This window comes from Trifolium pratense, linkage group LG4, assembly GCF_020283565.1.
Source record: "Trifolium pratense cultivar HEN17-A07 linkage group LG4, ARS_RC_1.1, whole genome shotgun sequence".
NCBI classification, from domain to species: domain Eukaryota; kingdom Viridiplantae; phylum Streptophyta; class Magnoliopsida; order Fabales; family Fabaceae; genus Trifolium; species Trifolium pratense.
In genome coordinates, this window is record NC_060062.1 from 10,221,519 (window position 1) to 10,234,598 (window position 13,080).

At 33.6% G+C, this 13,080-nt stretch overlaps 2 protein-coding genes across 2 annotated transcripts; one reads left to right on the forward strand and one right to left on the reverse strand.

Moving 5' to 3' along the window:
* Positions 1-728: 728 nt before the first annotated feature.
* Positions 729-10,204, reverse strand: LOC123922087 (PH, RCC1 and FYVE domains-containing protein 1-like). Its single transcript, XM_045974832.1, has 6 exons — positions 9,859-10,204; positions 8,987-9,073; positions 6,002-8,007; positions 5,285-5,431; positions 1,829-2,982; positions 729-885 (listed from the first exon to the last, which is right to left on the reverse strand). The coding sequence occupies exons 3-6, from the start codon at positions 7,868-7,870 to the stop codon at positions 729-731; spliced, it is 3,327 nt and encodes a 1,108-aa protein (XP_045830788.1). The 5' UTR covers positions 7,871-8,007; positions 8,987-9,073; positions 9,859-10,204.
* Positions 10,205-11,230: 1,026 nt separating this feature from the next.
* On the forward strand, positions 11,231-12,894 carry LOC123921386 (protein LURP-one-related 15-like). The gene is made up of 3 exons (XM_045973901.1): positions 11,231-11,604; positions 11,947-12,174; positions 12,405-12,894. Exons 1-3 carry the CDS (start codon positions 11,359-11,361, stop codon positions 12,534-12,536), a joined length of 606 nt encoding a protein of 201 aa, XP_045829857.1. The 5' UTR covers positions 11,231-11,358; the 3' UTR covers positions 12,537-12,894.
* The last annotated feature ends 186 nt before the right edge of the window (positions 12,895-13,080 follow it).

The window sequence follows — 13,080 nt, forward strand, 5'->3', positions numbered from 1 at the left end:
ATTCTAATTTCAAGTATCGATAAAAATCTCAAAACGTCCCGAAGATGTGGCCCAGAAGGCAACATCATCCGCCGTGGTTCACACGCAAGCCCAAACCCATGGAAAAGGACCCAAACTTGGGACTGTGCCATTATAATGTTTAAGGTGTTCAAATCTGTCAAAATACACTACTTATAACTTCTGGTAAAAAGCCGCATTTTAGAGGGGTTGAATGAACAATAAGTGGATAATTTCCATCCATTTCCTATTTCCTTCGATACCGCTTACTCAGGATTAGAATCTAATAGAGAGGGGTCAATATTACGAAATTAGCCAGGTTCAGTTCTGACTATAGCAGCAACCTATCTCATATTGGGGAGAAGTGTATCACTCTCGATTAAACTTGAAATTTCATAAGAGAAGAAAGATCGTAGCGTAGAAAACGCCCACACACACACACACGAGTATCACCCCATATCTGGTATTCTTTAATTTATAAAAAAAAAAAAATTGCTAACTTTCCTACATATAAATCCAGTTGTTTTCCTATCTGACTAACTAAAATTCCTATCCTCATTGAATACATTGGTTATATGCATATTGAGTTGTAAGATATCTACTGTTTCTCAATTAATGTCCCTAAATTAAAGCTACATATCTTTCCACTAGATTGATGATCCTTCTATGTGATATCATTTCATCAAACTAAGACTAAGGTAATCATGCCTATAGGAAGAATAGGTTTATGTTTAAGAAGTAGATGACTCAATATTTTCTTTAACATTTGGTGTAATGTTAATACACGGTTCATTTAACTTTTGATGGATTGGACAGTATTTGCTAAGAACCCTACCTTTGTTATGGCTCCACCATTCTTCTGCTTGTCTTTCATTGAACCTTCGCTTACTGCATTCAAACAATGAATTAATGAACAATGTTAGAGAGAAATAGAAATAAGGGTAAAAAAGGCAAATAAAAGTCGATGAAAAAATAACTGCAGACCACAACTATAATCAAAGACTTTTTCCTCTCTAAGGGCAAGTGTTAAGCAACCCAAAAGTGGAAAATTTTCATTGAGAAAAACAACATTTTAACTTCTAAAAACTTGAATGCATCATTTTAACTTCTTTAAAGCACAAGTTAGCATTCTCTTGTTGAAAAATAATTAGAGATCGAACGCAACTATACTAGCAGCTATATGAATCATGTCATTATAGTCTATCTAAAGCCACATATTTAGAAGTTTTTTACGAAATATTGACAAGTTCAAGAACCTAATAACAAACTTTTTTAGCTCAAGAACATATTTAGAAGTTGTGCATACAGTTCTGGCTCCTTATTTTTTAAATTTACAAATTTGGTCCCCTATATAATTTCTCACCAATTTGTTCCTACACATTATTTTTTAAGAATTTGATCTTGCACTTTTTTAATTACACTTTTTATCCTTCAATATCGGAGTTCTTTTGGATCTTTTGGTCTCAAAAATCATGGGGTACCAAAAGTTCCAAAATACTTGATTTCAGAAGCCAGAAGTAAATTAAATCAGTGCAGAGACAAAATTGTAAAAAATAACACATTTGAAAATTAAATTCATCATAAAATGAATAGGAAAACTAAAATTGTGAATTTGAGAAATTAGGAACGCTAAAACTGTATTTAAGATTATTTAAAGATTGTCAAATAGTTCAAGAAGGGACAAAGTAATTAAACATAAAAAATAATATAGTCATTATTTGAGTAGCCATAATTGTGCATATAATTAGTTATAAGATAATATCTCTTGATTGAGATACATATGCATACGAACGACAACAATCATAAACAGAAATGGACACGTCTAACTCACCTGAATTTAACTCTTTTAAAAATTTTGATTCCATCATCCCGTAGCACGACTAACACATAAACACCAGACTCAAATTTTTCAAAGACTTGTGTTTCTTGTAGTGTCTCATGTCTTGAACAGTACTCCGGTGGTGATATTGAACCATTTGCTGAGTTTTGGGGTGATATCCTTTCTCCAACACTAGATATTGTCGATCCATTACTTTCTTGCCGTACATTTATTCCATCCTCAGATTGATCAACCCTTGCAGTCTCATCAATTTTTTCATGTATGTGTACTTGTAGTTTAGAAGTGTCACTATCTGAGGTAGTTATATCAGATGAATTTTGTTGCTTTGACTCCAATGTTGGTTTGTTAATTTCATCAAGGATATTTCCTTCATCTTGACAACGGTCATCTGCTAAAACATCACCATTTTGTTCTAGTCTATGATCTTGCAGTTCAATAGTTCCATTATGCGGGGTAGATATATCATGTGAATTTTGTTGCTTTGACTCCAATGTTGGTTTGTTAATTTCATCAAGAATATTTCCTTCATCTTGACAACAGTCATCTCCTAAAGCTTCAGCATTTTGTTCTAGTTTATGATCTTCTTGTTCAAAAGTTCCACTATGCGGGGTAGATATATCATGTGAATTTTGTTGCGTTGACTCCAATGTTGGTTTGTTAATTTCGTCAAGGATATTTCCTTCATCTTGACAACCGTCATCTCCTAAAACATCAGCATTTTGTTCTAGTCTATGATCTTGCGGTTCAAAAGCTCCACTTTGCGGGGTAGATATATCATGTGAATTTTGTTGCTTTGACTCCAACGTTGGTTTGTTAATTTCGTCAAGGATATTTCCTTCATCTTGACAACGGTCATCTCCTAAAACATCAGCATTTTGTTCTAGTCTATGATGTTGAAGTTCAAAAGTTTCACTAGGCGGGGTAGATATATCAGGTGCATTCTGTTGCAAAGACTCTACTAACTTTTCTAGACAAGAGTCACTGTCTGTAGCAGATATGGCATGTGCTTCTTGTTGCTTGGACTCCAACCCTGATGTTTTAGATTCTGAAATTTCTTTTAGAAAATCTTCAGCTCGAGTTTGTATAGTACTCAAGATATTAGTTTCTGGAACATCTACTGGTAGCTTCTCAGTCACTTCCTTCAACTGAATAAAATGAAAGACAAGTCTAGCTATTTAGGATAAGGAAACAAAAAATCCTTATTCATCATATTTTCTTTTTGAAATCTCTCCTTTTATTTTTTCCCATTCAATTTATCGTTAAGTTTATGTCACATTAAATATAGGGTAATCTTGCACTAAGCTAACTGAGGTTCTTTCATAAGGTCTTTTTAAATGGCATTCACATTCCTCTAATTTTTGTAATGAACACTAATATCTATTAATTATTTCTCTAAGTAGCACACACATCCCTTGCCGCTTAAAGGAGTTGGTGCTTGTTAGCACTTAGCAGGGTTTTAAATAAAGGCCCAAAACCGCAATATGGGCTGCGACAGAACAATTTTTTATGGAGCTCTGCAATATTAAAGATCGCGACACGACTATTATTGCAACCCGTATTTAGAGCCCTGCTCGTTTCCTAAAAAGGGAAGCAATCATTCTTAGCAGTCATAAACATGAGGCCCCATAATTTCTCATTGATACAAAAGTTTTGCCCTCCACAATTCTACAGATTCTTTCAACAGAATTCCAGCACTGTTTCTGACATAAGAGCCAATGCTTTAATCCAGTCTTTTTAGTAGAACAGATCAACAATTGGTCCAGCAATTTAGCCCTACAATCCAGTTGTTGAACAAATCATATAGCGGCTATGAAGCCTGGATACTCCAAAAAAGGAGATGTATCCATATCAGATATACTTTGTGGATACTCTCGGATACGTACCCTAGAAGTATCAGAATTTTTTATTTTACTTTTTAAAAAATATTTTATTGGATACATATCAGATACTTCAAGGATACTGCCAAATATATATCTTGAATATGTAACTAAACATTTGACAAAACTTGTAGAGTTTTTTTAATGATATTTTTTGTGTTGATATTCTAACATAGAGATTAAAATATAGGCTTAATTGCATATTTAGTCCCTTATGTTTATGTGTTTTGTTCGCGAAGTTGTTTTTTTAAAATTGTGGTCATTATAATTATATATGAATGAAGAATGATCAATGGATCTTATTTACATTTATATAATTTTTATTAAAAAAATTTGTTTACGTATCTAGGCCGTATCTTATCCTGAATTTCAACAAATTTACGTATCCGTGTATCCGTATCATCACCCATAGCACATATCCAGGCTTGATAGCATAGCTTCCATGCTCATTCACAATAATTGCTCTCACCTCAATGCTCATCCAATTTTAGCTGCCCCATAATTGCTCATACTCATTCATAATTTTTTTTTGTCTCATATGGTTAGTGACTTCATTTTGGCTGTACAAATATAGTGCCAACAGTATCTCGGGCCTGCTGATGTTGGCTGCAATTACTCTATAAACAGTTAAGCAGTGCAATACACTCTCTAACGCACTCTTTCCAGCACTCTCTTGTTAGTTGGAACCAAATTGGTGCCACTATTTTAGAAATGGGCCACACTAAATTATGTGGATCTCATATAAGTTTAGGCGAATTCATATGAATTCCAGCCGATAGGAGCGAATGTGTTAATATGAGTGTTATTAAATATGTTGCCGATATTTCTCTGTTGGCGGTACATATATAGCGTTCTGTTCAGTTATTTCAAGTCTCTAAATTTTCCTGAACTGAATTAAGACAAGGGAGGTTTGTGTCTTTTCAAAATTAGAGGGGGTGTGAGTGTCATTTAAAGACCTAAGGAAAGGTCAATGCAGCTTACCCTAAATATAAAGTTAAGAGTTTTTATAATAGGAAAGTTAAGGAGAAATTATTTAAACTACAAGGTGTTGAATCAAAAGATTTTTGTCACCGAAACAAATTCTCAAGATTTATATCTGTATTGTTATCTTGTTCTAAATCATTTTAGGAAAAATATACAGACAAAGCTAGAACCAGTACATTGAGACATTGTGGGGATAGCTAAGGAAAAAACTCCTATCTAGTTTGTAAAAAATTCTTTGATACCAAGTTAATACTGTACTAAAATTTTAAACTTGCTCTTGAAGTGCAAGGAGCAGGCCACATATCTAATCTTTTATCTCTTCTAAGAAAAGTCTTCTCCCTAATGATAAGTGGAAGAATATCTCACCTTTGTTTCCTGTAATTTTGTACTCTTGCATGAGATCTTTACTATACTAGTGTTTAATATGTTCTAGCCATTGGCTTATACAAAAATAGAAACGTTTATTTCTTCTATTTAATTAAATATAGCTAATCTACATATCTTACAGCATGATTTCGGATTCCATTTACATTACCTTTTTATGATTAATTTAATGATTTGAGCTATGTCCCAAGCATACAGATACCTGATGTTTAGTAGATTCAATAAATTCTTTTGATTCTGTATGACAAGAAGATTCCACTGCAGCCCAGGCAATAGCTTCCTTGGCCTTTTTATGAAGCCTCTGAAGTTGCACATCTTTCACGCCACTTATCTGCTTCAAACCTCGAATCTAAACAAAGAAATATGTATTAACTTGTTAATGTCGACGCTATGTTTGAACATCAATATGGTACATCTAAATTCGACAAGTTTTTTAAATGACAAGATGTAGTGAGAGCAACAGTCATGGTGTGTCCACAAGCTATCTGCTGGAAATTATATTCAATAAGTGGGCAAGACACGCGTTGGTTTCAGATATGTTTCCTTGTTTCCATGGCCTAATTGATATTTGTCGCCGTCACCCCATGTGAACTGTGAAGAGTTTCCATGATGAAACATTTGAACCAGATTGAAAAACAACCCCGGCAATAGCTACAGTGTGCCAAACTTGGTTAATAGATATATCAGGTGTCATAACTTATTTAACCTTGAAAATTTAAATATGATTAATATTCATTTTCAAATATTCAAATCTACATGTAGTTAGAACACGTAAAATCATTGTTAATAATGAGTTATCCAATCTTGATATATTCATTAACCATTTTGTCGAATTTAGGTGTCCCAAATTGATGTTCAAATAACATTTCTTGAATGACAAAGGGTGCGTTTGCTATACTTAGAATGGTACTGAACTTACTTGTCGCTGCAAATCCGAGACTCGTTGGATCAAAACATAATTTGCTCTTCTCAAACTATTGATAAGAACACCAGAAATTTTCGGATTGTCAGAAGGTGGTGGAAGGCTTGATCTACACGTGTGTGGGGATGCGGGACTTTGTGATGAACTAGGGGGTGTAGAAGGCTTCAAAACACTTTGATCAGAACTGAATGAACTTGGAAATGCAATATCTTTCAATTGCAAAAGAGATGGAACTAAAGAAGCTCTTATGAAAGTAGTACCATATTCAGTTCCAGGCTTATTATTCCTTATTTCATGGTATTTTACTGGTTCAGTTATAGAAGAGAAGAGAGTTTTTGTAGACCTTAAAATACTTTGGTCTAATCCTTCCCTACCAGTTGTGTAACAATGAGAAGGAGCAGTTTTTCCATCAAATTGTGAAGGATCATTGATGTCAACTTTAAGCTTAGTAAAACAAGTATCACATACACGGTGAGGCTTTTCAAATGTTGGAGCCAGTGCAGCTTTGAATGCCTTGTTAGAACTACAACTATGGCAGAAAACCAATCCACAATTATAACAATTGTGCCTTTTTCTTGTTATGCCAAATGCTTGTCTACAACCAAAGCAAACAGATTGGTCAGTTCCAGTGACCGATTTAGGGATGCATATACAAGACGTAAAGTTTGAACCACACGAGATATATTTTATATGCCTGTCTTTCAAGGCTACCACAAGTGTAGGAGATTTTTTATCATCTTTGTCACCGTGTCCTAGTCTTCCGTTAGAACCTTTTCCCCATGTATATAGTTCTTTTTTTGAAGTCAAAACAGCAACATGATGTGCTCCACATGATATTTCCTCAACGAATTCACCAAGCAACTTATCTTGAACTAAAGTAGGTACTTTTCCAGCAGAATTTGGATTTCCTAATTGACCATTTTCCGTGCTTCCCATTGCAAATACATGACCAGATGTAGTGAGAGCAACAGTCATGGTGTGTCCACATGCTATCTGCTGGAAATTATATTCAATAAGTGGCAAGACACGCGTTGGTTTCAGATATGTTTCCTTGTTTCCATGGCCTAGTTGATATTTGTCGCCGTCGCCCCATGTGAAGAGTTTCCATGATGTAACATTTGAATCAGATTGAAAAACAACCTCAACAATAGCTGCAGTGTGCCATACTCCGCAAGCAACCTTCATAGTCTTCAGTCCACTTAATAATTGTACTTCCTTTGGATGGAATACACTCTCTTGATCACCATGGCCTAACACACCAAATGTTCCATCACCAAAGGTAAACAGTTTTCCATTTGAGGTTGCCAATGCTGAATGCCATGTGCCACATGCAACAGATACGACTTGAAGTCCATCCAAAAAGCCATTGACACTCTTTGGTATCCAGTGACTAGCCTCATTACCATGTCCAAGAAGTCCAACATTATGTGAACCATCACCCCAGGTGAAAAAGTCGTCAGATTTAGACACAGCACATGTATGAAACTCTCCACATGCAACAATATCCAAAATAACATCTTCAAGAAACTCAACTAGATTAGGCTTGTCAAAATCTTTATCAGTTCCATGACCGAGTCTTCCACCAGATTCTTTTCCCCAAGTGAAAATCTCTCCTCTCTTGTTTACTATAGCAACGTGATGCGCACCGCATGCAATGTTATGAACATCAAGATAAAGTTTTGACTCTAAGAGCTTAGGGATCAACACATCTGTCTTAGAAGGAAATCCGTCTGCAAAAACCTCTCCCCATATGTAAACATCACATCGTGATTCAATATCACCTCCATCATATCCTCCACTTGAATTGCCAGGCGTACTAGATGCGCTAACACGGTAACTGTCTCCAGTACTTGCCCTTAGAAACATATTTGCAAGTTCTAACCTCACATCTGAGCTTATCAGGAACAATGCCTGAAGCTAACTGTAGTTCTGCATCTAAAGGATGACCATTCTGAATAAGGACAATTATAGACTTGTAAACAAGTATCTGTGGTGTACAGTCCCTGATTATACAAAACATCAACCTATTAGAAAGGTTGCACACTCCCTGATTATACAAAACATCAACCTATTAGAAAGGTTGCATTTTGTAGCATGGATTCACACAAATGCAAAATTTTACACGATTGAGTAAAATTAATCACCAGTTACTGTTACATATTCACATTCACTTATTCAGTTGAAATACTTTCAAACACATTCATACAGTTTATTTATTTTCTGGAAACCCAATCAGCAATAACAATTTGTTAGGTAACAACAAAGTGAATTATTAGAATAAATATTTTACATGTTTCACCATAGACATTGCACAAACTTTGAAAAAATTTCACATAAACAATATACTTTAAAACCAACATTTAAATGCAGAGAGAGGAAAATGAAAAGTCAAGTGTAATACAGCATCAGTACAGCTATTGCTAACAGAAGTAATGTAGTTCATGGTTTATATGTTGTTCATACATAAGATATAATTTGGTATAAATAGAAGAGCTGGAACTGAGATATAGTTTTCCTCTAGCTTAAAACTTTGCTCGTATCAGATTTAGTGGTAAGTTGTAATATTTGAAGGAAAAAATAGAAACCATGTTAAATTAATTGTATAAATTGTAAGGGAAATTTAGGCTAAAAGTGATAATCAGATAGATTTCTAATAAAACTCACATAAGCTAATCAGTCCTTACATTATCCTTGTTATGCTGTTCAGTTGAAAATGGCTTAAGGCTTACAAGCAATACTTCTATGGAGAAATACCAGAAATATGTACAATCTGACATTCTCTTTTCAATACTCTACTATGTGGGATTTGACCAAATAACAGTGTTAAGAACAGAAAGTCTAAGAATGTATTGACATTTATCTCTACCTCTATTTATTAATGGAAGGAAAATACAGCAATAGCAAGATTCAATTTTTTTTTTCTTTTTCAAATGAAATTTATATAGATTTAAATGAATTACAGAATTCAATTTGTTTTCTTACCAAATCAAGCAACCACACTCTGTTACTATAAACAAGTGAAAATGAAAGATAATCCGTTTCCGATAGCAAATATCATCAGCCGAAAACCTGCAAAGTTGTTACAATAACATAAGATATTCTTATGAGTTTGTTAATATGACCATAAATATCAGCTAGAATCCTAAGAAAAAAAATTAAATTATTAACTATGTGTTATCTGCACATGAAGCAACAATAAATTCCAGACTAGTTTCTTTTCTATGAGTCACATTGTCTCATGATCATCCTAGTAATGCCACTAAACATGAAATGGTTCAAAGAGATATCATGTACTCATCCGAATGGGAAAAATTTTGGGTTTCCTTTTCCCAGTCAAATCATTTTTATCATATTTTTATCAGTGTCCACACGTATGTGTCAAACGTGTCTGTGTCAATGCTCCATAGGGGCATATACATGTGCCAACCTTTGTAGCACTGACACTTCTCATGAAAGGTGTGTTCGGTGTCTAGCACCGACACAACACCAACACATGTGACTGTGCTCAATTAATTCATTTTTTCAAATTTTTATCAGTGTCGACGTGTCAATGTCATGTCTGGTGTTCCTGTGTGTGTAGTGCTTCATAGGTGCCAACATGATAAAACCCTAATCCGACACTTACACAGACACCGGACACACGCATACACAACCTTCTTAATTACAAAATGATAAAACCCTAATCCATCATTTTTATCTAAGAACACTAAAATATCCAGAAAACACATACTTATGTATTGCATTACTATTACAATTGAATTAATTTCATCATAAACAAATTGAATTATAGAATATTACAATCTAGGTCACAACTCACAAGACACATAATAGACATATTTATAATAACTAAGTACCAGTAATTAAGAAACCTTTGATGAAACTAACTTGTTCAATATCATTCTCATGATTCCCATAACTAGCTGGATCTCCATTCCATCTGAAAAAAATGGTATGGAAATCACATCGATATCTAGATCGTAGATTTTCTTTCACACTTTGCAATTTCACATGAAAATTATTAAACCTCTGATAATAATGTTGATGAAATTGGTGGCATGGATCGGAGAAAAGGGGATAAGGTTGATCGGAGAAAGCAAATTGCAGATGAATGAGTGAGGGAAAGGGAAAGGATGCGAAATCAGAGGAAGGGAAGTACGTGGTTCGATTTCAAGCAACAATGGAACTAAATATTTCGCGCGCGATTCTTTAATTAATCATTACTGGTAGATATGCTTAATTAATTAGTTAAACGATTCGTTAAAGACATTTTAAGCTTCGTAAAAGGTCCGGATCGATCCTTAAAGACATTTTTGTTAATCATTTTGGAAAAACATAATGTCTTTCATGTATAGACCGACTAAAGAGTATTTCAATTTTAAGTTACAAAAAAAATTAGCAACGTAATATAAATTGTATGCGTATCAGATAAGTGTAAAGATTCTTTCATCAAATTTGAAAGAAAAAAATTGTGAATGTTGTTTCTTGTAAAAATTACGAGTAATCGAAAGAGATCCGCCCTGATTTATTTTTACTTCAAGAGAGAGAAGAAGTAAAGGTTGATGGAGGACTCATCTATGCCAGATTTTCTAAGGGAATTTATTGAATGTCCCCTAAAAGTGGCGGTCTGGCCTCCATCATCTTGAACTCCTAGAAGGGGTTAGTTCTGGTGTCAAGTGGTTCCAGACCCCTCCAGATCGCAGTTGCAGATGATCGAATCGTTATACTCTCTACCATTCCAGCGTCAATCACCACCGGATCAACTAACGATTAAATATTTTTTTCTTATTAACTACTTAAGCAGCAGATTCAGTTTGTTATTTAATTTGCGGATAGTTAAAATTTGGTAATGTAGCAGATACGTGAAAAAAATTCTTTTAAAAAAAACTTGATATCTGACCTTAAGACAACGTTAAAAAAGTTATGGGTGTTAAAAGAAATTCTCAGTGAGATTAGATCATCTTCAAGTCTTCATTCACTTCATTTAGGCCCATAACATCTACAATAATTAAACCAAAAAAATAAACATCACCAACACGTACAAGTATAACCTTTGAAAACTTCACCGAGATATATATTAAAAAGTTTTCAACATTCAACACAATTATTAGTCTTCTTCATAGCCCCCTCTAAACTTCGTCATTGACCATTTCATATATTTATGTCAAACACGGATGCAAACACACCCCAATATACAAATACAAATGCTCCTTTATAATTTATATATAATTAAAAAAGTAGCATGATATATATAAGAAGGAACCATATAATAAATCAAACATATACATACATAACACTAGCTTCCAAATTCAAACCAAACACACCAATATATCTCTATTAACTTCAAACAAAGAATCATGAAGAGAATGCAAGCACCTGCAGCAAATTACCAGAGTAGTATCATTGGTTCTCAATATCTTGTTCCTCATTGTGTTGACCTATCAATTGTGAGAAATGTCACAACATTAAATGATAACTTCACAGTCGCAGATATTAATGGAAAAATCTTCTTCAACCTTAAAGCATCTCTCATCTCCCTCTATGACCAACGTCTCTTGCTCGATGCCACTGGAAAAACAGTCGTCGTGACACTAAGACGAAAGGTTTGACAACATCTTTTGTACAATAATTCCTCTTTATTTTGATCTTTGTCTATGGTGTTGCTCCGTCAATTTTAAATTTAGATATCCGCATTCATGCAGTGGACTCGTCAATTGACCATTTGATCAAGATGAGAAGGTTTAGATCTCTATAATAGGTCACAAATATGTCAACTTCGTGAATATTGAGTCTGTGTCAAATGATGTTAGAGATTAGATTGATCTAAACGAATTAATGTGATAAAAATATTTTTTATTTTAGAGACTATTTTGAAATATTAGTAATTTTATGACTAAATTGAAAACTTTTTTAAATGATCATACTAACCAAATTTATTTATATAGGTAATGACAGGACATGATAGATGGCAAGCATTTAGAGGTGAAAGCACAGATTTGAAAGATTTGATATTTAGTGTAAAGAGATCATCCATGTTTCAGACAAAGATCAAATTAGATGTGTTATTAGCTAGTAATACCAAAGAACAAATTAGTGATTTTAAGGTCAAAGGAAGTTGGTTAGAGAAATCTTGTGTTGTTTATGCTGGTGAATCTCACCAAATTGTTGCTCAGGTAATAATCCTTTCTACTCACTATTTTAGATACAGCTTTGTCACATGAATCATCTTTTTGGTCATTGAAATTAATTATAATGATTCAACAATTTGGTTATTTGGTTAAGTTTATTAAACGATGAATTAGTCGTTTTTTAAATGAAAAAATTATTAATTCAACTGACACACTAATTGCTATTTTATTTCATGTAATTCTAATCTTGCAAATGCAATTTTATTTGATTGTAGATGCATAAGAAGGAGGAATTTGGGAAAGATAATCTCACGGTCAGAGTGTATCCCAACATTGACTATGCATTCATTGTGGCATTAACTTTGATTCTTGACGAAATTAATCAAGACAAAATTCGACAACAATAGGAATCATTGCATCAATATTATATAGGAGTAGTACTTTTTATTGAGTGGGATATTACAGAATAAAGTTATTATGAACAAGTATACTGAGCTCTAGCCTTTGTTACTTTTTTTTATTACAATGGAGACAGAGAAGATCGAACCTAGAACTTCCTGCATACTACCCAAATCTCTCACCACTAAATCAAATCTAGTGGTTTAGTCTTTTTTACTTTCAATCTGTAAGAGAGTTAGTTAAATTTAATTAAGTTGGTTATATTTGCCAACTATCTCTAACTTTCGGTGTATATATACTTATGTATCTTCATTCAATTAATGAAATTGTGATTCATTTCTCCAAAATCATTCTATGTATTTTTTTTCCTGTCTAAATTTAGAGTTTGATTAAAAGGTAAGTAAAATTAAATTGGATTCTCCAAATGATCGATTCGACCTTAATAATTGAACTTCATTAACCGTTTGCAACATGCATGACTCAAATCCTTGATTCATCATCAACATATTACATATTATCGATACAAATAGTTCACTCAATGAATCCTTGATT

Excerpts from the sequence above, each read along its gene's own strand:
- LOC123922087 (XM_045974832.1), bottom strand. The coding sequence starts at position 7,870 with ATGTTTCTAAGGGCAAGTACTGGAGACAGTTACCGTGTTAGCGCATCT. Across the intron at positions 5,432-6,001 it reads TCTCGGATTTGCAGCGACAA|ATTCGAGGTTTGAAGCAGAT; the intron begins GTAAGTTCAGTA and ends TTCTTTGTTTAG. Across the intron at positions 2,983-5,284 it reads TTGAATCTACTAAACATCAG|TTGAAGGAAGTGACTGAGAA; the intron begins GTATCTGTATGC and ends CATTTTATTCAG.
- LOC123921386 (XM_045973901.1), top strand. The coding sequence starts at position 11,359 with ATGAAGAGAATGCAAGCACCTGCAGCAAATTACCAGAGTAGTATCATT. Across the intron at positions 11,605-11,946 it reads TCGTGACACTAAGACGAAAG|GTAATGACAGGACATGATAG; the intron begins GTTTGACAACAT and ends TTATTTATATAG. Across the intron at positions 12,175-12,404 it reads CTCACCAAATTGTTGCTCAG|ATGCATAAGAAGGAGGAATT; the intron begins GTAATAATCCTT and ends ATTTGATTGTAG.